This window comes from Girardinichthys multiradiatus, chromosome 22 (genome assembly GCF_021462225.1).
Source record: "Girardinichthys multiradiatus isolate DD_20200921_A chromosome 22, DD_fGirMul_XY1, whole genome shotgun sequence".
Taxonomy (NCBI): domain Eukaryota; kingdom Metazoa; phylum Chordata; class Actinopteri; order Cyprinodontiformes; family Goodeidae; genus Girardinichthys; species Girardinichthys multiradiatus.
Window position 1 is genome coordinate 41,922,128 of NC_061814.1, and position 24,404 is coordinate 41,946,531.

Below are 24,404 nucleotides of genomic sequence, written 5' to 3' on the forward strand. Positions count from 1 at the left end.
GTGGCACTTGTTGCCTTTATTCTGCAAGTTGAACAACAGGAAATGGGGTAGATAGAGGGGAAGACATGCAGCAAAAGTCAACGGACCAGGACTTAAACCTGTGACAGCTGTGTCAAAGGACTGTAGCCTTCGTACATGAGTTGCTTGCTTTAACTCCTGACACTGCTGCGCACCACTTTTTCACAAAGGTCAAATTTGACTAATAATTTAGCCATTGAAGGATTCTCCCACCTGAGCTGCAGATCTCTGCAGCTTCTTCAACATTGTTTTGGGCCTCATGGCTTCTTCTCTGATTAATACTCTCCTTGCCCAGCCAGCCAGTTAAGGTGGACATCCATGTCTTGGTAGGTTTGCAGTTGGTCCATCCTTCCATGTTCAGATGAAGTATTGAACAGAGCTCTGCGAGATGTTCAAACCTTGGGATATTGTTTTACAACCCATCTCTACTTCTAACGTCTCCACAACTTTCTCCCTAAAATGCCTGGTGTGTTTCTTGGTCTTCATGAATTTAGTGGGTTCTGAGGGTAATTGGTGGCACTGGGTCAGACTAAAGGGGCTTGTATACAAAAATGCAAACCACGTGTCCTTTTTCTTCCACTTCAGGATTATGTCTACTTTGTGTCTGTCTCTGACAATTCTATGAAATTACATTGTGATTTCTGATTGTTACGAGACTAAAAATGGAAAAATTCACGTGAGGCAGCTTATGCTAAATTAGATGCAAAGTTTGAGTATATTCACAAGTTTTTACAGGTCTTAATGTTTTGAAGGTGTAGCAGAAATGATGAGCACCGAAGTATTAAAAGGTTGGGGAGCAGTTATATAATTTGACCACATGGCGCCACAGGAAATCTATCTATCTATCTATCTATCTATCTATCTATCTATCTATCTATCTATCTATCTATCTATCTATCTATCTATCTATCTATCTATCTATCTATCTATCTATCTATCTATCTATCTATCTATCTATCTATCTATCTATCTATCTATCTATCTATCTATCTATCTATCTATCTATCTATCTATCTATCTATCTATCTATCTATCTATCTATCTATCTATCTATCTATCTATCTATCTATCTATCTATCTATCTATCTATACCATTCATGGTTTTAAAAGTTTTTAACGAGTTTCTTATTTACATGAAGAAAAACAAGTAATCTACATAAAAATGTGTACCTTTGGGGTAATTTGTATATAATGGACTTTTAATTCAACCAGCTTGGAAAATTTTAATATCTCTTGTGTTAAATGAGCAAAACATCCCGTTCTGTCTAAATGTCTAAGAGGCAATTTTTTCTCAGTTTAAAGTCTGCTGATCCTGTTTTATATCTGCATTTTTTTCAGGTTTTCATTTTCCCGAGCATGGACGTAAATTTACACATCTACTTGCCTTAATCTACAAACATCTATCATATTTTCCTTAAAGTGAATGTCAAACAATATATTACAGAACATTATAGTACAGTTTTACAAACTCCGGTTACTTCAGATTTTTATAACATGACATAAAGATGTGACTTAAGAGTCAGTTCTGCAGTAAAAAGGCAATGGCAGGTCTCATCACATAAACATCCTGTTGCACACATTGCACTTTACCCATGCAGTCAGTAAAAACAGCTTTGATCATGACAAATCTCTTCTGAGCCCATTTGCTTTACAGTCTGGTAGTAAAATTATGATGCGATCACAGTGTGATGTCTTTACTGAACATGGGGCGTGCTGCTGGGACAGCTTTGCATGATTCCGTACTCCTCAGTTTGATCTTGTGAAGTAAGTGAATCAAACACAGGTTCCCTCAATCTTCTGTGCGTTAAAAGCCTGTTTGCAGCTAAAGCAAGAGGAATTTTGCAGAATAGACTGTCTTTTCTTTTCCCAACGTCCTTTGGATTCCATCTAAGGTGCCATCTGTTAATGCAGAGAGAGAAAATGATTTACTACATGTGTAAATACAGACTTATGTAAGCATCAACAAAGCTGGTAACATATGCCTACCTCAAAACGACTGTAAACTTTCCTCTCCTTTCTCATGCTCTGAATCCTCTCCAGCAGTTTCTCGCGCTCCTCAATTGATTTAGTTTGCCCCCTGATACATGTCGTGTAACCCAATTCCTTTTCATTTTTGGCATTTTTGTCGGCCTTGTCTTCTTTCTCGTCGTCTGTGACGGGAGACTCTTTTGTTGCTTCATTCCTACTTTGGGAGTTGGCAGAAATCTGCTCCAGCAGCAGCTTTGTGTCATCTCGGAGGTTGCTGCTCGAGAGCACGTTTACTGTTGACGAGTGGTAGCGAGACTGACTCAATTTGGGCTGCTTGGACGTTGCTGTTTCAGAGCAGTTACTCTGATTTGATTGGTGTTTTGTTTTCTCTGTGTTTGCAGATTCCTCAGTGGAAGGTTTCTGGCTCGTATGTTTATCCTCGAGATTGTTGGAGTTTTTCTCATCTGTCTCCACTGACTGAGACTCTTTTTTACTACTCTCCTGAGGGGCAGGTGTCTCTGGTGTTTGGCATTCAGGAGTGACTGCTTCAGATGTTTTGCATGACAAATCAGCCTCAGCTGTGGCCACAGTGGTAGGTTCGCTTGGACTGCTCAGTGATTGCGATGTAGGCTGAACAAGAGATTCCTCTGATTTTGGTTGTGTCTCATTGGATATTGAGTTTGTATCTGAGAGGTTTGGCATCGTAGAGACACTGGTTTCTGATTTTTTAGTTTCAGTGTCCCAAACTGACTGGTCTGACTCTGACATTGAGGAAGACGTTAATGTTTCAGCAGCTAAGGGTGCTTTCAAGTCTGTTAGTTTAAGGTTGGAGGAGGCGTCAGTTTGCATTGGTGCATCTTGAGGAGGTTCAGTTTTTTCCAACTGTGAGGCATTACAAGACGCTGTATTTTCAAGTGATCCTGTTTCCGAAGGCACAGCTTCAAGTTGGGTGTCACCTGGAGCTGTGATCGATGAAATTGTCTTTTCCAAATGTGGTTCAGAAACTGAGCCTTCTGGACAAGATTCACCAAGCAAACTGGAATTAGGTGGAGGTGAGCAAACAGCGGGAGATCGGCTGTCAGGTGATTCAAGGGCCTCATGCACTTTTGCAGCTGACTCTTCTTGCTCTAATTCAGGAACATTTTTCTCTAATACTCCAACTGAAGGTGTAGCAGCAGAAGATTCTTCCCCGTTCGTCTCTGTGGTGGAATTTAACTTGTTTGGCTGCAGATCAGCAGCCTTTTTGTCTGGAGAAACATCAGACTCGACATTTGCAGCATCGGCCACTGAGGTGTTCTCGAATGAAGCAGATTGGGGAACAGCATCTAGATGAGCTTGATTGTGCCGGCTGTCAGAGTTTTGTAAGGGTTCTTTGGATGATTCTGAAGACTCCTGCTGAGAGGAGCTGACAGGTTCCTGCAATTTGATTTCATCAACATCTGGAGACGGTGTGCTAGTAACATTTGTGGAGCTGTAAATGTCTTGGGGAGAATCAGAAAATAAAGTCTCTTCTGCAGCGACAGGGTGGTTCTGCAAGTCTGAGTCAAGTGGATGTGTATCAGAGGTAGAGATTGGTGGTTCAAATGAGCCTAATTCCAAGGTAGTTTCTGCTTCAGATGGAGGTGGAGAGGAGCAGATGTTGGTTTCTAGCTGAAATGATTCAGTGTTTTGGGGGTCAGAAGATGATGAATTTTCCACTGAACTGGGAAGGTCTGAAACAGTTTCTGAAGTAAGGCATTCTCTTTTGTCAACGTCTTCTGCATGAGATGAAATAGCTGTGTGAGCAGCATTGGTTTCCTCGGGTGAACCTTCTACAGAGGTTTCTGATACAGTTGGGTGTTCTGATGATTTGCTCTGACTTGTTTTTGTTTCGTCAGCAGATTGCTTTTCCAAGTCTGTTTTCAACAACTCAGCAGAAACCTTGACTGCTTGTTCAGAAGTACTGGGGGCACTGGAATCATTTTTGAAAAGACTGTCCTGCTTCCTGGCATTTTCATCATCCTTTAAAGAGGAAGAAGCTGAGTCTGATGTGTCTGTGGATACTGTGGTGTTTTTTACAGAAGAATCCTTCGCTATAGGTTTTACACTTTCTAGCGTTCCCTTTGGAGGATTCTGTTCGTTCTGGCCCCCTGAAGGGTTCTGGAGTTCTGCTTGTGGTTTCATTGGTGCCTTCTCTTTTCCCTTTTTAGCTTCTGAAGCTTTTCGTTTTGCTGCCAACTCTTTAAAGAACATGAGCCTATTATCAGCATCACTCATATCTACATACAATGGAGCTGTAAGTAAAGGGCTGGTCAGTTGTAACGGCTGATTGATTTTAGGCAGTTCAGCTTTTGTTGGTTTGGATCGAGGAATCAGTGGTGACAAACTTTCTTGAACAAACGGATTTGACAGAGTTGGGTCTTCTAGAGGTTTACTAAGATGTTCATCCGTTTCTGCTGAAACAGAAAGGCTAGCCTCAACCTCAGTTTTCTTGGGTTGGGTTTTTTGTTCATTAGAAGTTTTGGAGGTATTGGAGTCTTTGCTGCTGGAATTTTCATTCTCTACAACAGACTTTTTGACTAAATCTTTAGGTATTGAAGTTTCAGAGATTTCTTTTAGAAGAACCTTTTCCTTGTTTTTGAGTTCTGGTTGTGGTTTTAACTCTGCCTTCTCTTTTTCCTTTAGAGCTTCTGCAGCTTTAGCAACTTTACGTTTTGCTGCAAGTTCTTTAAAAAACATGAGCCTGTCATCTGGATCATTCATATCTACATAACAAAGCAGAGGTATAGTCGGTTGTACCGGCAGATCAGTTTTGGGTGCCTCAGCTTCAGGGAACTTGGCCCGAGGCATCGATGGTGAAACACTAACTTGCTCTCCAGTTATTTGTCTTAATGGCTCCTTTGCCTCTGGCCTTTCTGAAAGGCCTTGGGAACCTTTCCCACTTGATGAGTGTTTATCCTCGTCTTTTTTGCCCACATCATCTGGTTTGAGTGTTTCTGGGGTGGATTTTATGTAACGACTCCATTCATAAGGTTCTCTTGCAGCAGACCTCTTCTGTCCCAAAACCTGAGAAACGAGGGAGAGTTTGGTCTGTTCGGTTTTGTCACTTCCATCATCGTCTTGGTCAGCAGTAGTAGTTTCATGAGGGGTCTGTTGCTCCAAGGAGCTAAATATCAGGGAAGACCTTAACCTGGAACTTCTTTGCATTGCTGCATTGTATTTCCTCCTGAAAGAGTCGTCCCTGTGAATCGCTGTACTTTTTGGCTGTTTTTGGTCCTCCTCCTCAGTTTTTCTCCCCTCAGCTGTGGAAGGGGTTTCAGAAAGTGTCGGTGTGGTTTTGGTTTCTGCTGCCAATAGAGCAGGCTCATCTAGAAATTTCTTGGGTTTATCTTCAGTTGCGGCTTTGGCGTAACTTGGCATCTGGCTGACCCTAGGTATGCCAGTAACCTTAAACTCTTTGACGTTGGGTATTTTGGAAGCTGTTAAATCTGTTCCTGGGGCAGTTTGTGGGATAAGATTTAGATGTTCTTCAAAAGGATCTGACGGCTGAGTTGGCACCGTTGGGAGGCCTTCATCCTCTGGATTATCAAATGCACTGAGGTATGAGCCAATCCTCCAGTTTCTCAGCTTCTGTTTCACAGTGGGATCCTTGCGGTTTATTGCAGGGTCATGGAAAAAAGTCCTCTGATCGGCAGAGTTTGAGGCCGTAGGAGACGTTTGACAGACGTATGGCAGCCCTATCCCCAGTCTTTTGGGGTGAGGGGAAGTAAATGGTAAATCCGCCGGTGGTAGTAATTTATCTGAGCCTTGATCAAAGTCTGGATTTCTGTTAGATGATAAATAATTAAGACCAGGCTCAAATTCAGGTAGTGGTACCTCTTGTAAACCTGGTACAAGGTACTGTTCTCCTGTCAAGTGGCCTTGGTTCCAGAACTTATCATGGCTGCTGTATTCTTCTTCTGGTCCTGGTCCCGGATAAGGCTGCTGGTCCCTGTGAAAAAGCTTTCCCCTCTGTTCGGGCTCAGGCACTCCTTGTTGTGGCAAGAATGGGAAAGAGTATCTGCCTGGAACATCTTCAGCATAAGAGTGTCGCTTTAAAGCAGGATTATCCATCATCAACATCCGTGAGGGGCCCTGATCAAAACCGGGGTCCATGCGTGGCTGTTGGGGAGCAAACCTATTATACACATCAGCAGGTCCGCGGAGGGACCCCTGCCTTTTAAGAGCCATAATCCTCAAATTCCCATCAATTTGCTCTTCATACGAATGTCCTCCCCAACTCTCAGAAGGAATGTCCAGAGACTGGAACCCTTTAGGCTCTCTGTACAGTGCAGTGCTTTCAGTGGGAAATTGTCTCTTTTGTAAAATGCTTAAATCCTCCATCTGAGAAAGCATATTTTCAACATTCAGCGGCTGGGACTGAGCGAACAGTATCCGGAACTCCTCATCAAAGGTGGTCACAAGCTGTCCAAGGAACAGGTGCGCCATGCAGCGGTGCAGCTTCTCAAAAGACCACATGAAGCTGGAGGAAGACAGCAACCAGTTGAGAATATCATCTTGAACACAGGGACAATTTTTAAATCAAAAATAGCTTAATCTCTTACTGATTTAAAAAAATCATAATTTTAGTACATTAAGTGAGAGGACAAAAATTCCATGTTAAGAAACAACTATTTTTAGGAAAATCGTCATTGCCCTTAATAATTCCTATAAAAGAAATATAACGTTTGTAATTTTAATTTGTAAAACGTGACTTTCCGTTCTCGAAGGGCCCATTTCTTTTATCGGCTCTTCAAAATGGGAAAGACAATAAAACATGTCATTCAAGGGAGGCAGATCTGTATTGTTCATGAGCTAAGAAATGGCTACTCATATTTCAGGTGTTACTTCTGATGATTATGGCTTATTACTGACTGTGGAAACCTGACACTGAACCCAGATTTTGGGGCATTGATTTCCAAATGAAAAAAAAAAGTACTTTCATCTAAGAGGAGGGCTTTGGACCAGTGAGCAACAGTCCAACGCCTCTTTCTTTGTATATCAGTGGTTTAACACATGGTTACAGCAGTTGTAATGATGTCCTGGATATGTCTTTGTGTGGTGGCTCTTAAAGCTCTGTCTTCAGCTGCAGTCCACACATTGTGAATCTCCATCCAACTCTTAAACAGGCTTTACTTCACAATCCTCTGTTGTTAACTGTATTGCTTGTGCACATTTTTCTACCACACTTTTTCCTTCTTCTCAACTTTCCTTTAATATGCTTCGATACAGCTTCTTTAGCAATGACCTTTGGTGACATATCCTCCCTGTCGAGGGTATCAGTGATTGTTGGACATGTAATGGAAAATTCTTTTTAATGCTCTGAACTTCCCTTTACTTCACTCCCCTCTGACCTCTGTGTTTTGTTACCCTAGAGCAGATGGGCTCTAAATTCATTATCATAAGAGTTTATGGTCAACACTCCTTGAAGTGTTGTATCTCAAGGGATGGTAGATGGGTGCTCTCATAAATAACTTTGTTACCTCTGACCCAGGGAGGGGTCTAGGGGCTATATTTCCAAACTCTTTTAAGTTGAGATAACATCCACATACTGGTATAAATACTGTCTGTAAATTTTGTTCGGGGTTCTGCTTGACAGGGTCGTCAAACGCTGAATGCCTTTGAATGAACTTATAAAGACAAAGTCCGGCTTTCTCTTGTTAATGAGTTGTCTTCTCTCCCACTTTGATAAGAAAAATCCACAACAGACAACTGTCACATCTTCCCCATGAGATGTAGGCTGTAGCATGATCATAACTAAACATTTCTGCATTGAAAAGCATTTTTATTGGTCTGGGGTAATATTCAAATTCATGGAGAAACTGAATATTGGGTTTTCATTAGGTGTAAATCAAAATATTTAAATAAAACCCTGTTTGTGATGAATATTTAAATTCAGTTACTAAAATAAGTTAAGTTTTCAATGATACTCTAACTTATTGAGAAGCTTCTGTAGTGCTATGTCTAAACGTGCCCATACCTACACTGTAAGCAATAATTATCAAGTTTAAAACAACTGGATCAGTAACAAACAAGGCTGGAAGAAGGCCCGAGCTCACATCTTGGGGTCAACAAGTCTCTATAACAACCATTATATGCAATTTACATAAAAACTCATTGACAGGAAGCTGCTTTGTTCAGAAGAGACCTAGACTCAGATTTTCAGCAACAAACACTCTCAGGTCCTGGGAACCTTGTTGAGTGTATGGCATCACTAACGGAAGCCCTGGTGAAATATTTCTCAATTTATTTTTCCAAACGTAATAAATATTCTCAGGTTATCTCAGGGTGGAGTTTCCTATTTGTTTTCTGTCTGATTTTATGCTGCTGCAACAAGTGAGGAATATTCTTAAGGCTTTTTTACACACCCTTACCAGGGGTGCCACTACATGAGGGTGTGGTCTCTATAAAGGCAGTATGTTAGATTTAGAGGAGCCCACCTGTAATTTCCACTCAGCACAGCTCGGCAGTCGGTCAACAGAAAGCGATCCATCATCTGTCCTTTGAAGGATTTCCCTGAGCGGCACTGATATGTTATTCCGGATACTGTTCTCACACATATAAACTGTAGGACACACAAACAAAAATCCAAGTTGTGCATGTAATAATGTTTCGAGCTGCTAGCCACGCTAGGTGCTGCCTCTAATAATGCTAATATGTGCAGTTAACCTGATTTATATAAGTTATATAAGGGACAAAAACTGTGAAAAACCAGTTTGTTTCAGTCAAAACGCATTTCCCACTCCCAACAGACAGGGTTGTGATATTTCTACAATCAAGTCAACTGAGACTTCAACATTTATAATATAAAAATATGCTTTATAAGTTTCCTTTATTTGCATAATGAAACTATCCACCAACAGCTATACAAACCACAGTACTTCTGTTTTTCCTTTCTATTATTTTGGAAACAGCATTGGCCACAGAGCTGATGACATGCTAACTTTTCATGTCTATTCTGAGAACAATTTTCACAAAAAAACTAAAGAAACAACAATGTGCTTGTGCCCTATTACATGTGAAGCTCCACACCCCACCTACAGCTGGCAGAGCCAAGCCTTCTTTTTCCAGCAGGAGACCTTTCCAGACCCAGAAAAGACAACCTAAATGCTTTTAAACACCTAACGTATAGCATTCTGAACAGAAACGAGCTGTACTTACTGGAAAGGCCTGCAGATTGACTCTACAGTTTGCCACCATGTTAACAAAGTGCTCAGCATTGTGCTCGTCCAGCAGGATGTAGACAGCAACTCTCCTCCTCGCAGCATTGAGAATATCCGCAAATATGTCAACATCAGTAAACATGTCCATCACCATAGCAACGACCTGAGCAATGGGAAGCCAAGAACAAGATAATTGTGAAAACAAAACTGTCAGAGGTGGGGTGCTTTAAAAGAAAAGTGAAAAAGGTTTCTGAGTGGAACGAAAGAGAGATGTCAACCTGCTGGGCGTTCTTGATGAGTCGTCGGGCCTGCTCCTTGATGCTCGGCATGTCTGGCTCAGGGGGGTTAACAAGAGTTGTGACCTCTGTGGGTTCAATGAAGTGATGCACCTGAGGCCAGCCAAGGTCCAGACCTGGGACGTCAAGGTCAGAGTGAATCGGCCAATAAGTGTCCGAGGAGCCCTCTCCATCACTCTCCAGGAACTGCTGCTCAGAGAGGATGCTCTGCTTCGCAGGCTGAACGGAGCTCTGGATGTACTGGATTTCAGTCGCGGACAAAAACTCCACCACGTCCACATTATGGAGAATTCGATAGTATCCTTCCAAGCTGTCCTCGACCAGGGCGTCGACAGCCAGGCGGTACTCCTCCCGGTAGTGGGGAGGGAGGTAGTTGGGGTCCAGGGGGTTATCCCCAGCAGAGGAACACTGAGAGCGGCGCGCCATACTGCGGTTTAGGAACAAGAAAGGAACATTAATGATTCAATCCAGGCAGTTTGGCTGATTTGCACCACATGCTTTCTTATTATTCATTTAAAAATGACATAGAAAAAGCACTATTTGGTTTTTTAACTATTTATTTGTCAAAACCTAAGAATTGGGAGGAAAAAGTTGAGTTCTGTAGGTAAAACAGTGTTCATGGAGCCGGTTTCAGGAATCTACCTAGGAATAAGTTTGACTGGGATCACAAATAAATTGAACTATGTGAGTTTAGGGGCATTACAAGGATGAAAACTTTAGGTACACTTAAGCTAGGAAAAATAAGAGGACTCATAATTACATATAATGTAGGATAAAAACAATGTGATATAGTTTGTTTGAATGTAGTAAATTCAAAAGAATAAAAAGAACAAACACACTATCACATCATTGATGCTTATTATTTGAAAATTTTAAAAATAATAAGTCCTTATTACTATAAATGACATTACAATAATGACAATAACAATAGCATGAATATAAATATAGTGATAATCAGTTGCCATCATCATAAATAGGCCATTAATTAAATAAAAAAACAATAACTGTTGCTTCCATTAGCAACACGACCTCTATCATAATAGTATTAATATCTTATAACAATAATAATAATATCTTCAGCTCCTTCATCTTGAAATGAGCTAATATACAGGTAAAGAAGTAAATAACTAAACAATTAATAGCTTTTACTGTTGCTACCTTTACCACCACCACAGCCACAATCCTGAAGTAAGGGACGCATTAGGAAATATGCTGCAGGTCAGGGAATAAATCCCATTTCTGTATTGTTTAACTCATAAATCGGTATCAGTTGGACCTGATAGAATAAGGTCGGACTGGAACCAGAATTAAAAGGGAAGAAACAGGAGTCAGATGGGTAAGGGTGCGGCTCCTCCCTCTGGCCAAAAGTCTCCATTTCTAAGTTCATGGTGAAACCCAGTAAAGTGACACAGAAAGGCACGTCACACATTACACAAAATACACCGAGCTTTAAAAAATGAAGAGCATTAAAGATTGCAGGAAACAGCTGACCTGAGGTGAAAAGTCACTTTTTCTTTTCAACTAGTTCCCTTCCAGGAAAACACATAAAGCATGAAAACTAAAACAGAAACAGTTCCGCCATGTTTACACGCATCTACAGATGATACATAGCGGATTATCATAAAGGAATCAGTCGCACCCTGGTGAGTTGGTAATAAACCTACCCCTGGTTTATTTCCTCGTCAGGCTTCGCAGAGGTTAAACCTTCCGACCATCCTCCCCGTTCAGCGTGTTTTTCTCCACGGTTGGGTCGCGCTTTGCTCCATGTTTCATATTGGAAGTTTAAAGAAAACTTTTCCTCCGCTCTCCTCTGGTCTTCATCCAGCTCAACCAGTTTGCCGTCATGCTTCAGGCATGCTGGGCTGAATCTCTGAGACTCAGAGAGGAAAACTGGCTGTAGACAGAATCAGAGGCCCCGCCCCCGGCCGAGCGCCACTGTCTACATGAACTCTGACCCTGTCTTATCTGACTCCTAACCTGACCAATATGCTGCTGCTGTCGCCTGCTCAGAAGCTACTGGAGTTTTATCAGTGTTTTGGTGTTAAATCTCTATTTTCCAGGATGCTCATCTGCTGCCAACTTTAGAAAAGGTGCTGAAAAACATCCTCGTAGCTGAGTCATAATAATAAATCTAGGCTTTGCTGGCTACAGTGATGCTTTCATTGGATGAGTTATGAGTTATTAATAAGACTTGACTCAGTGGGCTGGGCTCATTGCCGGATTGGGGTTGTTTATTAAATTGTTAATTTTTTTTGATGCAGTTTCAACATTAGTTACAGGCATTTGACTTTGGAAAACAAATGGACAAGAAAATGAAAGAATAAATAAAATAAAGGAACCAGAAAGCGAAGGGATGTGATGAAGTCATTTTTGGTTCCTTGAATAATTAATTCCAAAGTTGAACTGCTTTTATCAGAGTTTTTATAAATGAAGACAGCAAACAAATACATTGAAGTTGCGTTGGCCCCATAAATGTTTACTGGGTTCCCCAACGGTCCGATCCGGCTCAATCCACACCAGCCAGACAGGCAGTCTGATATCAATAATATATGTTTTTTACATGACAAGTGTCAGTAAGTGGCACCATTCATTTATTCATTCATTCATTCATTCATTAGCCACATGGTTGAACTCTTTCTGGAGGTACCTTCCTCTTCTTGCAGCCCCAATTTTTTTCTAATTACATGCTCAGATACTCTTTAAAAATAGGTGATCAAATCAACGTTTCATAATAACAGTCTCCAGTGATCTTACAGGAATAGTTCAAATGTTTTGATTTTGGGTTCTATTGAGAGTTTATGACAAGGTAATATCTTACCTGCAGTGGGTAACTGTCCAAGAATCTTGATGAAACGGAGACCAGAGTTTCAGCTAACCGATGGTCTGAGTGCCACTAAGAGAGACATTATACAGATGGTTGTTTCCCTAGCAATCTGTGGTCATTTTTAGTACTTGTAAGATCAGAAATCTCTCACAAACCCCAACCTCAAAATACAATATGGCTGCTGGATACAATGTAGTGGTGGCTGCAGTAATAAACTGTTTGCTTGCACTTCTTGATGATTTGTACCTCATTAAACCAGCTTTATTAGTCTTTATTAGTGAACATGTTATTTTACTGATTAAACCCATAAAATGAAGATAAATACTTATGATATAATATAGAGAGTTAATAGTAATTAGTCTGATGGATTACCACAATTAGCATATATTTTTTGACCTTCTACTAGAACTCATTTTGGTCCGTTGCCAATGATTGTTCCATGTGAAACACTGATTGCAAACTGAGTGGATCCAGCTGGGAAAACTATGTGAGTGATGAGTGAGGCAGTGTAAAAATCAATCCAGCAGTGCTCACTTGAGCCACTTTATTTCCTAATGCTGTGTCACCTTTATAACAGTGCATCTGGTTGAATGTAATTAATATATTCTGTTTTTCACCTTGTGTTTCACATAGGAAGATCATTTTTAGGGACTGTGACCTACGACCGTTTTGTATCTAAATCCCCCTCTGACTAAATGGAACGGCAACGGAAATAGTATTAAAACAGCATTTAAATAGACCTCAGTTATGTTTTTATCAGACTGGAGTTAAGAATAAAATCTGCTATCTTTTCTTTTATCAAAGTAAGGAAACTAAGAATTACTTCCTGTTGGTTAGATATTAACGGGTCATAACCTCTCAACAGAACCTACCTTTAAATGACTGAACTTTCCCTTTAAGGCTTCCTGCTGCTAGAAGATCCCAAATCAAAATTCTGTTTAAATTTATTCATATATGTTATGGAGCAGATGTAAAACTATTCCTTTAGCTAGTGCTTTGTGAAAATATAATTTGTGTTCAATCATAAATCAGCTGTGATTAACCACATTTTTTGGCACATTTTCTCTAACAACAGCCAGGCACAGTTGCTGGCATACAATTAGAATAAATAAATCACTCAAATAGAACCCATCTGGAAACATGAAGTAGGCTAAAACAGCTGAACAGTCAGCATGCAAGCCTCAAACTAAAGAAATTCAAGAACAGTTAAGAAACAACATTCAGTGACATCTATCAGTCTGTAAAAGGGTTCAAAGCCATTTCTGAGGCTTTGGGAACCAACATGAGAACCATTATCCACAAATGGAGAAATTATGTAACAGTGGAGAACCTTCCCAAGAGAGGCCAGCTTCTAAAATACTCCAAGAGAACATCAGGACCTCATCCAGCAGGTCACCAAACAAAAAAGAACAACATCTGAAACTCTGCAGGGCTCACCTGTCTCAGGTAAAGAGAGACTTAATAAGATAGAAAGAAAGAGACTGGGCAGAGTTTCAAGGGCAAAACCACTGATGACCCAGAAAGAACACAAAGGCCCATCTCAAGTTTTCCAAAACACATCATGCTTTGGAAATCACTATGGAGTGATTATCACTCCATAGTGATTAGACTAAGGCAGAGCTTTTGGGAAGGTATCTGTCCCGTCACATCTGGCACCAAACTATCAGCACTGAGGCAACTGTGGCTCAGTAGGAAGAGTAGTTGTCTTGCAATCAGAAGGTTGTGGGTTCGATTCCAGCTTCCTCCTGCCATATGCTGATGTGGCCAGTCCATTTCAGAAAGGAAGATTACATCAACAGTCAACCATGGTGGTGTTAGTGAGATGGTCTGAGCTGTTTTGCTGCTTCAGGACCAGGACGACTTGCTGTATTTGTAACCATGAATTCTGCTCTGTCAGAAAATTCTGATGAAAAATGTCAGGCCATCAAACCCACTTTGAGTGTACAGCAGGACAATAAACCAAAGCACACCAGCGAAGCTACCCCCAAATGGCTCAAACAGCAAAAATAAATTAAGGTCTCTGAGTGGTCTAGTCAAAGTCTTGCCTTAAATCTGATTGAAATCCCAAAGGTCATCTGGCTGAACTAAAACATTTCAGCATAAAACAGTGGGCCTAAATTCATCCAGAGTGCTGTAAAAGATTCGCTGGCAGGTATCACAAAAGCTTGATAGCCGTTGTTGCTGCTATGATTTTTTTTAATGAAAGTTTAACAGCATCGTATTAAGCAAACATTTTTATGTGAAATAATGGCTCATCTTCCTGAAAAAAAGTATTATAATCATTATTAACCAATTACAGATGGAGAGCATTCAATACAAAAGTGTATTTCTTATAGTTTATTCCAGACTTTCAAAATGATTTTTTACGTGAGAAGAGCTGCTGTTTGCAAAGTTGTGTAAGTTCCTGCAAGAGAATAAGATCTGCTACACAATAAGCAATCAAAGCTGTTTATTAAAACCACAAGGGTAACAAAGAAAGTTTCTTGTTGGTTAACCTCAAACTGCTTCATTAACTGTCATGAGGTTGTCAGCAAACAATAGAAGCCCTAAGGAAGGATCACTACTGGCTGCTCTGCTGGTTTTTATCCGAGCTGCAGTTGAGCAACTCAAACAAAAGAGCATAGAATCAGACACACTTCACCTGTCAAAGCTGATTGTGTTGCTTCTTCTTGTTAAAATCCTCTCTCCCTATTTACAATAAACAGGACCTTTAGTAGATGGCCATTATTGTGGCTTCACTTTCTGTCGTGGTGAAAGTAACCATATGAAAACACATTTTAGAAACTGGATGATGGGCATCTGATTCCAAACCTGCAGCTCGGTTTGTTAAACCTTGCAAGGACAGAGATGGAGACAGAAGCAGAATTATTATTTTCTTTTATTAGTAGTGCTTGCTCTGCTCTCGAGCCTGAAATAGCTGTGTCAAAGAATAAAATTGCTGTGACCAAGGCACAGGAAATGAGGCAATATAGCTGCTCAAGTGAAGACTTGAAAAGAATTCCTCATATTCACCCTTTAGGCACCACCCAAGGCACACAGATCACGAGTGGGAATATAAACATCAGAATTCACATTCACCTGGCTCATAAATAGTTGCTGCTCAACATACCAGTAGGTAGCAGTCAGTGTTGCCGTTTCGTAACCCGTGTAGATCGGTAAAACAAGCATTCATGGACTGGCTCTCTGATTGACAGAACTGACTGGGAAACATGGAGTTGGCCGAATACTCAAAGCAGTGCCCCCTCCAACCTCCTCTCTTATCCTTCACAAAACATTAAGCAAACACTATGTGCAGCTGATATGATTTAGGAGACCGTCGGACACAATGAAAGGAGAAGAATCGAGCTGAGCCCTGTGTGGCAAGAGACTTGATGGAGCAGGGAATGTGTCCACAGAAAGACACGATTAGCTGTCCACTAAAAACACTCAGAGGAACGCGGCCTTCTTCATCATTACCCCACTTATACTGCAACACAGAACAATATCAGCATGATTAACGCTTGACGTCTTAAATAGTGGGGCAGATTTTGAGGCAGTGCGCCAGCGAGGATTTGGCTTAAACGTTATTCAGCTTTACGCGTGTCAGGCCTCATAAACTGACAGCAAAACAAAGACATTCTCCACAGAAAGAAACAGATGAAAGAACATGGCTGAACATAATAAGCAGCTGATGATGGCTGCTCTGAATGATGTTCCGACATTTGGATTAGGTGAGCCCGTAGAAACACTTTGGATTGCGTTGAAATGAAATAAGGCAAAAATGTGAACTTGTGGGTGGGGTCTGACTTGTAATAACAGGTATAATTTAATGTGAGGGCACACTGTGCATGCCAAAACCCTGAGTGGTTTTATAGACATGTTAGTTAAAAGCTCAAATCATGGCAGACTCGTCCAGACTCAACAACTATTTGACGGATTACCGTAAAGTTCTGTGCAAGACATGCAATGGTTATCCTCTGACTTCTGCTGTAGTCTCAACACAATATTGTTTTGTGTTGCAATGTCATTTGGAGCTTACACTGCAGTGCAAAAGTTTTCAACCATCACTAATTTCTTTATCTTTTGCATAAAGAAAAGGATAAAGCTTGTATCCCATCAATGCAACCAGCCTGCAATCTTCTAAAGTACTGTTGATTTCTGAATGGAAGACTGGTCACCATGTTCTCTGCAGGGACGTCTGAGGAATCATGGGAAGGCGAGTTCATCACCACAGCAGAGGAAGAGCTCCCCGGCAGCAGGGCGCCAGGGGTGTACAAAGTTTGTCCACAGATGATGAAGACTCTGGCAAAGGTTGGGTTGACTCGCATCTTCAGTGTCACTCATGGGGAGGCTGCAGGAACATCGAGGGTTCGAGCAGGGCTAACCAGTCACTGTTCCTTCATGATGCTGCTTGTTCTCTAATGTTCTCTCACAGACCTCAGAGGCTATCACAGAACAGCTGGATTTAAATTACACACTGGTGGACGCATGGGATTTTATTTAGGTGTATCAGTAAAAAGGGGCTGAATGCAAGTTCATGCTACCCTTTTCAGATTGTTAAATTATGGCTGTAATGTGACAAAATTTGAAAAAGGTCAAAGGGTGTCAAAACTTACGCAAGGCACTTTGTTTGTCTGAAAATGGCAAGAGGGTCTAAAAATGTGTGAAAAGGAGTTCACAAGGAAAAAAACATTTAAGTCCTAAAAAAACCTTTAAAAATATAAATAAAACATCTAGCTGCTGAGATGCAGAAAAGAAAGAAGAAGCAGATGATTTATTACTTTTGCACAGAAACTGAGTTCACATTCTCATCAGGATAAACTCATTATTTTTGTTGACTAGACGCATTTCATCTAGAAGCATTGTGCATTTTGTTTTCGCTATCAGTAAGAATATGTAAAATATAAACAGCATTATGAGCAAACCAACAGGAAACACAGATTTCTGTAGTGCTGACAGTACGTTTCATTCTAAATCATGTTATTCAGTGGATCTACTGAGCAACTCAGTGCATCCTTGGTGCTTTTAGAATCCATGAAAGTTTGTGTGTATCTGTTGTTTATAGTACATCCTAAGACAGTTGTCGTGATGATAAGGAGAAGGAAGGAAGTGGAAGAGAGTCACAGGATAAGAAATAGGATGGGGAAATGAAGGAAGAGGGAAGAGAAGTAGCTGGTGATGGACACCGGATGTCTAAAGAAGGTGAGATCATGCCTGCCTAGAGAAAATGTTGGTCAGTGAGTTTAACAAGAAGATGAATGAGAACGTGACTGCACCTGAACCCAATGTTTCAGTGTAAAGACTCTAATGTCATTGCTTGTGGGTAAAAGATTAAAGGAGAGCTTGATTTAGATCAGATTAGAAGTCAACATGTGAAAAACCAGTCTGGTTATTAAAGAAAAGAGAAGCTTCACTATGTTTGTCCATTGAATTGACTTTGACAGATTTCACAGATGACTGCATTCTCACAACATGTTGTGACTCTCAGAGTTGCTGTGCTCTTTCAGCCGCCTAATCCCAAAGACCCGTCTGCAGCTCCGTCAGAAGAGACTGATGGTGTCTAGCAGGGATCATCTGTCCTCTGGTGCTGAAAGGACGAGACATAAACACTCAGGTGAGACAAAGACAACAGCAGGACCAACATCATGGTGTTAAAAGCTTGTTATGGACGGTACCAGTCCTTACTTTAATATATAGCAGCATCCATACTTACTGGCCCTCCTGCTAAAGATGTACAAGGAGGCTTCAAATAAATGCACTTTTATCAGACAGCAGCAGAAACTCATATTTATAATTAGTACATTTATTCAGTGCAGAAAAAACATCCCATTTAGACAGAGTTCCTACGCAGTCTGGAAAACTCTGGAATGTGATTTAAAAATGTACAGGTCTGGAAAAGTATAGAAAAAGAGACTATAGTATGAAGAAATGTGTTTTTTTCCAGATGAAAGGATGGACCGATGAATGTCCGTCTCTCCGCCCGTCCGTCCGTCCGTCCATGAAAGTTCTGTTTATATTTTGAAAATGGGTCCAAAAATGTTCCGAGCACTGTGCTCATCATAATCTGGAAAGCATTGACACGAATGTATGGGAACCTTGTAGACATCTCATATGGACTCCTGGGTCTTCTCTAATGTTCCTCTCTTCACCTCAGCCTGCAGTTTCTCTATAGGATTTAGGTCTGGTGACTGAGAAAGCCATAGAAGAAGGTAGGTTTTTTTGTCTTGTGAACGATTTCTGTGTTGATTTAGCCCGATGTTTGGATCATTGTCCTGGACTGAAAGATCCAATGACGACCTGTTTTTTATTTTCTAGCAGAAGCCCTCAGATTTTTATTTTAAATGTCCTGCTATGATGCCATTTATCATCACAAACTTACAATGGCCCTTGGAATAGAAACATGCCCATAGCATCACACATCCCCCACTGTACTTTTAGTCTCTGACCATAGCACACAGTGCCATTAAAACTTCCAGTAGAGTTTAAGCAACTTTGCACATTTGCGTTTGTGATGGTAGGACAGAACATTAATTTTTCTTGCATACTTTCCTGGCATGCAGCTAGGGTCTACTGCTTGTTAATGACAAGATGCCCCTCTTTGTTGCATTATTTTTGCATGATCTTTTATCTTTCCCGTTTCTTAAACCGGGAAGTCATGGATTACTAAATAAAAGTTCCAATACACCATATAGAGAGGCTATAGGGCATTGTCTGCATGGCTTCCCCCTCTCTTAATGAACCGACATTAAAGGTTGAATTGTTCTGAATTTTCCAGTGAAATTATACTACTGCAATAAAACACATTACCAGGGGTGCCAACAAGGGGGTGCCACAATAAAGTTGGGAAAAGGATCCAGCAGGTAAAGAATATGTATAAGTCACTGTTGGGTCGATGAAGGCTGACTTTAAAATTGCTGTTGTTCTTCTTACAAAGAGGAGTTGCACAACTCAGCAGAGGTTAGGCAGCGTCAGTGCCTGCAGCGATAGGGGGGAACAATTTGTTTTCATGAACAGAGTGTGTTTTTGCATGTGTCATTAAATTCACATCGACTTGTGTTTTTCTGAAGTATTCGTACGTGGCAAGTTACCTGCAGGAACGGCATCTGTCTGGAACAGCTGCGATTAGTCAGACTCCAAACTGCTCTAAAAACGCAACAAGAGATGAAGCTAAACGAGAGAAAAAAATCAGAAACACAACCAGTTCTGGCCCTACCCAGATACGTGTTTGTTGAAGCATTCCATACAACTACAGTAGTTTGACATTCTTCTCCAAGAGAGGAACTAGCTGACCACAGTTATGTCATAATTGCAGCCTGAGAGTCCAAAAGATATAAATCAAAAGAAGCAACTGTGCTTTACATTTCTGTTTTCCTGTGATTTGCAGCTCCATTGTGTTGCATCCTGTGGTCCAACCTGCAGCTGTGCTGGGGTATCCTGCATTGAGTCATAGACATGCATCTCAGAGCATATCCTGCCAACTCCTTTAGGTTAAAGGTAGAGTAGAACTGCTAGAAGGTAGAATTGGGTTACAATAAATTGAAGAGCTAAATCACTGCCAGGGTGACGCAAAACAAATGACTAGAATCAATTATAGATTCAACAGAAATGTTACTTTTAAGTCATTTTTGCAGTTTTTCTGTTTAGCCTAGAGGTGAAGTTGTGCAGTGAACCTGAGACCAGATTTGATTCTGACAAGTTTCACATTTGCCATTGTTTCTCAGTATCAAACTTGCCCCCTCTCATACTTCTAGTAACATTTCAGGTTTAGCTTCTTTCTCTCATGGCCACTCTCTTTGTGTCTGTGGTTGTCTGGTTCATGGTACTATAAATACCAGCTGGCAAGGCTTCAAAGAGCAGCTCAAAAAGCAGGCGCTGAATGTCGGAGCTGTTCCAAGTCTGCTTAGAGCTGCTGGGCCGAGGCTCATATATGTCTGGTCAAAATGTGGTGAGTACATGAAAACACTCCACAATGCAAAGAGGCTTACTGGAGCAGTGGAGAAAGCATATCACCTCGCTCAGCGTCTCACCAATGTTTTAATATCCTAATATCATAACATGTGATCACGTGAAAAGCATGACTGTTTCACGTGTGACTTAACCAAAAATCACAGGTCAAACAATTATTGCAAAAACAATTCACATGTACCAGTCATATTTTGTTAACAACAAGTAAAACACATGTTTCATGGATGAATGAATGCCTTTGTTAGAAGAACAAAGGCAACATTTCACGTTTCTCACATACTTCACATGTGAAAAATGTGTGAGTCATGCACCATCCAGTTCGTACTTTGTTTTAATCTGCCAGTGTGTGATGATACTGTGCTTCTGATGAATGGCATCGAACGGACCAATCAGATTATTCTTTATGGTCACTATGTTGACCCAGCGACACTCCCAGAACATTTACTCACAGATGACATCATTACTTTCAGCTGAAACCTTTTTCTCTGAGACCAAAATATAGCAACAAACACCAAAACATTTGTATCTTCGTATACATAATACATTTGTTCGTGATCATAATCGTAATCAAACTCGTATTCGTACTCGTAGTCTTCCACTCATCCACTCATCGGGGACCAGATAAGTCCCCGATGAGTGGAAGACTAGTTTATCTGGTCCCAGATTATTTTATGTAATCTTAACATGGAATATTTGATGCATAAATGTGTTTATTTAAATCTGATTGTCCCACGATTATCTATTAGATTCAGTTCAATTCAAATTAAAAAATACTTTATTCATCCCAAAAGAAAATTAAATAATAGATAATAATAGTAATAGTAATAGTAAGTAATAATAGATACATGTAATAAATAAATGAAAACATTTTAATCAAATTATTTATTTGTGACAATAAGTTATAACATTCCTAAATAAAGATTTAAATGTATTACCTAAAATTCAGTATTTATTTAATACTGTCATGGTTCCTGTGATGTGCTGCTCCATGAAACATGTTAATCTGCCTCTGTGGCTGTTCATACGGATCCCAACATCTGATTCGTGAACCGGCACAGTAAGCCCATTTTAAACCATTTATCTTGACCAGAAAACTTATCTCTGCCCACTGAATTTGATGGATAACCCTGATAAATAAAGAATATAAATGATGATGTGCTGCAGTGAATGACCATGAATTAATTGATTAAAACGTAAAGTATCTATATCGGCTTCATTTAATATATTTAATAAATTGTTAATCTGTCTCTTTTTGTACCTTATTCAATAATTATTTATTTATGTTTACATTACTAATGACACATTTAGTTATTATTTCTTCACCTGTCTAATAATCGAACCATGGCACTTCTGGACTTCCATACTGGCCTGTCTTCGCTGTTTGAATTCAGATAAAGATACAAAAAACACCAAAAACACAAAGCTAAAAACAAATAAAATCTAATAAGTTTTTTTATAAGAAGCTATATTCATGCACATAGAATATTTCAGGGACCAATGCCTCCAATGGAAGCTCAGAGATGAAATGCAGACACACCTCTGACCTGGACAGCTGTGCATGTAGTAGATGACGAGAGTAAAGGCCTCGTAGAAAGGAAGCATGGCAGACTAAACAGACCGCATTAGTTTACTGGCATCAGGTTGTTTTTCTTTGGATTATTGGATAACATCCATGTTGGAATAAACCCTCTTCAGATTTACTTGTTGCTTGTGCATTTAGACTGAAGGACTTTGACTTTGAACTTGCTTTGTGTAACACACCACATTAGTTACTTAGAAAGGGCCAGATGATAGTGTTCTGAATGTGTCTTAATAACTACAGCTGAAGCATAAAACTAAACATATAAAAGGTTGTAAACCTTGTTATGTGGCAACATGAAGGGTGTGAACACTAGAAAAGGTACAGCTCTCCAAGGGATTCTGGGCGTTAAAGAGATAGTTTGGGATTTTTAAAATAAGATTCTGCTAAATGAATATGAGTAATTAATATCTAACTTGCGGTAGAAAACTTCATTGGTGTCTTAATTTAGAATGAATTCAGATATCATGGCGGTTTGTACAAATGCATTTAAAAAAACCTATAACCATTACAATGCTTACATTGGGCACATATTTACACAGAGGCTGGTGGTTATTTACACAGGAAATGGAGGTCGGAGGTGGTGACCTATAGTCTTCAGTTTAAAACAATTACAGAGGATGGAGCTTCCAATATGTTTCCTATCAGAGTAATTTAAGTGTAGTCTTGGCCTTTTTTAGTGTTGCTGTTAGATTTGTACTCCAGGTCAAGGTATCAATCAGCAGTTCATCTAAATGACACCATGAGAGTTATTTACTGCAGGTAGGAAATTAACTAGAACCTTATAACAGAAGCTCACACTTATGATCTTGAAGTATCCCTTTAACAACACCTTTAGAAGCACATTACTTTAACAATTAGTTTGTTTTTTGGGGTTCTGGGGAGTTTGACCCTTTGTGACCTTAAGCTCTGAGTATGGACTCTACAATAGAGACTAAGTGACAAGAACATTTGAGCAAATTTTTTCATCAGGTCTAAAGGTTTTAAAGATTAGATCCAACATGGATCAGAGCAAACCTTTAGAGCTGGTATTACTAGGCCTAAGTGCAACATTTGATACTCTTGACTGCATTGTTTTACTTGCCAGTCTTGGATGCATTTATGGAACTTTTCTCATAGACAGGAAAATGTTGTGTAAATCCATGCAATGCTTAAAAACGTATTAAAAATGTTACAAAGAACGTACGAATGGCAAAAAGGACCAGAAAGCACACTGCTTTTAGTTTCCACATTGGCTGCCAGTGCTTTTAGCATTGATCTTACGGTGATTTTATTGGTTTTACAAAGTATCAATAGTTTTAGTGCAAGCTTTATAACTGATTTACTTTTTCACTATAAGGCCTCCATGCCTCTCAGATCTTCTGACTAAGATATTCTGTTGGTACCTAAAGTAAACCAAGAATAATCCTGGGTTTCTCTTTAGTACAGTTGCTAAACGTGTGGAGCTTCCTGAGTTATCAGAAATATTAGCTTCATCTAAACCTTCAACTTGTATGTTAGACCCAATCCCAACCAAATTATTTAAGGAAGTGTTCCCTCTGATTACCAGCCCCATTTTAGACATGATTAATCTATCTTTAGTAAATGGATATGTACCACAAGCTTTTAAGGTAGCTGTAATTAAACCTTTACTTAAGAAACCTTCGCTTGATCGAGATAATTTAATAAATTACAGACCTATATCCAATCTTCCATTCTTATTTTAAAGTTTTGAGAAAATAGTTGCTAATCAAATGTGTGAACATTTACACAGCAATGACCTGTTTGAAGAGTTTCAGTCAGGCTTCAGAGCTCATCATAGCACTGAAACAGCTCTGCTGAAAGTCACTAATGATATTCTTATGGCCTCAGATAATGGACTTGTGTCTGTTCTGGTTCTGATAGATCTCAGTGCTGCATTTGATCCAGTCGACCATAATATTCTCTTAAAAAGGCTGGAATATGCTGTAAGGATCAGGGGAACAGCGCTAGGCTGGTTTAAATCTTATTTGTCTGACAGATTCCAGTTTGTTCATGTAAATGATAAATCATCTTTAAACTCCAGGGTTAATTGTGGAGTACCACAGAGTTCAGTACTTGGGCCAATTCTCTTTACTATATATATGGTTCCAATAGGTCAAATTATCAGGCAGCATAGAATAAATTTTCATTGTTACGCTGATGACACTAAGCTTTACTTATCCATAAATCCTCATGAATCCAACCAGTTAGATAGACTACAAGCATGTCTTGAAGATATAAAAACTTGGATGACTTTAAATTTTTTGCTTCTAAATTCAGACAAGACAGAAGTTGTCGTCTTTGGACCGAAGTCTTTAAAAAAGAAACTGCTTAGTCAATCACTTAACCTGGATGGCATTAAATTGACCTCCGGTAATAAAGTAAAAAACCTTGGTGTTATTTTTGACCAGGACATGTAATTTAAATCCCATATTAAACATGTTTCTAGGATTTCCTTCTTTCATCTCCAGAACATTGCCAAAATTAGAAATATCCTATCCAGGATTGACGCTGAAAAACTAGTCCATGCATTTGTTACTTCAAGGCTGGACTATTATAATTCTTTACTATCAGGATGTCCACAAAATGCACTT

General features: G+C 39.9%; 1 protein-coding gene across 1 annotated transcript; it reads right to left on the bottom strand.

Annotated features, from left to right (window-relative positions):
• Window positions 1–1,196: 1,196 nt before the first annotated feature.
• fam83ha (family with sequence similarity 83 member Ha) lies at window positions 1,197–11,351 on the bottom strand. The gene is made up of 6 exons (XM_047352096.1): window positions 11,128–11,351; window positions 9,446–9,890; window positions 9,166–9,330; window positions 8,445–8,569; window positions 2,005–6,487; window positions 1,197–1,917 (listed from the first exon to the last, which is right to left on the bottom strand). The coding sequence occupies exons 2-6, from the start codon at window positions 9,887–9,889 to the stop codon at window positions 1,906–1,908; spliced, it is 5,229 nt and encodes a 1,742-aa protein (XP_047208052.1). The 5' UTR covers window position 9,890; window positions 11,128–11,351; the 3' UTR covers window positions 1,197–1,905.
• Between the last annotated feature and the right edge of the window lie 13,053 nt (window positions 11,352–24,404).

What these genes read in the sequence shown, in the direction of transcription:
- fam83ha (XM_047352096.1), bottom strand. Translation starts at nt 9,889, where the DNA reads ATGGCGCGCCGCTCTCAGTGTTCCTCTGCTGGGGATAACCCCCTGGAC. An exon ending in TCATCAAGAACGCCCAGCAG is followed by an intron (nt 9,331 to 9,445) that starts GTTGACATCTCT and finishes CCCATTGCTCAG; the next exon opens with GTCGTTGCTATGGTGATGGA. An exon ending in TCAATCTGCAGGCCTTTCCA is followed by an intron (nt 8,570 to 9,165) that starts GTAAGTACAGCT and finishes TGTGTCCTACAG; the next exon opens with TTTATATGTGTGAGAACAGT.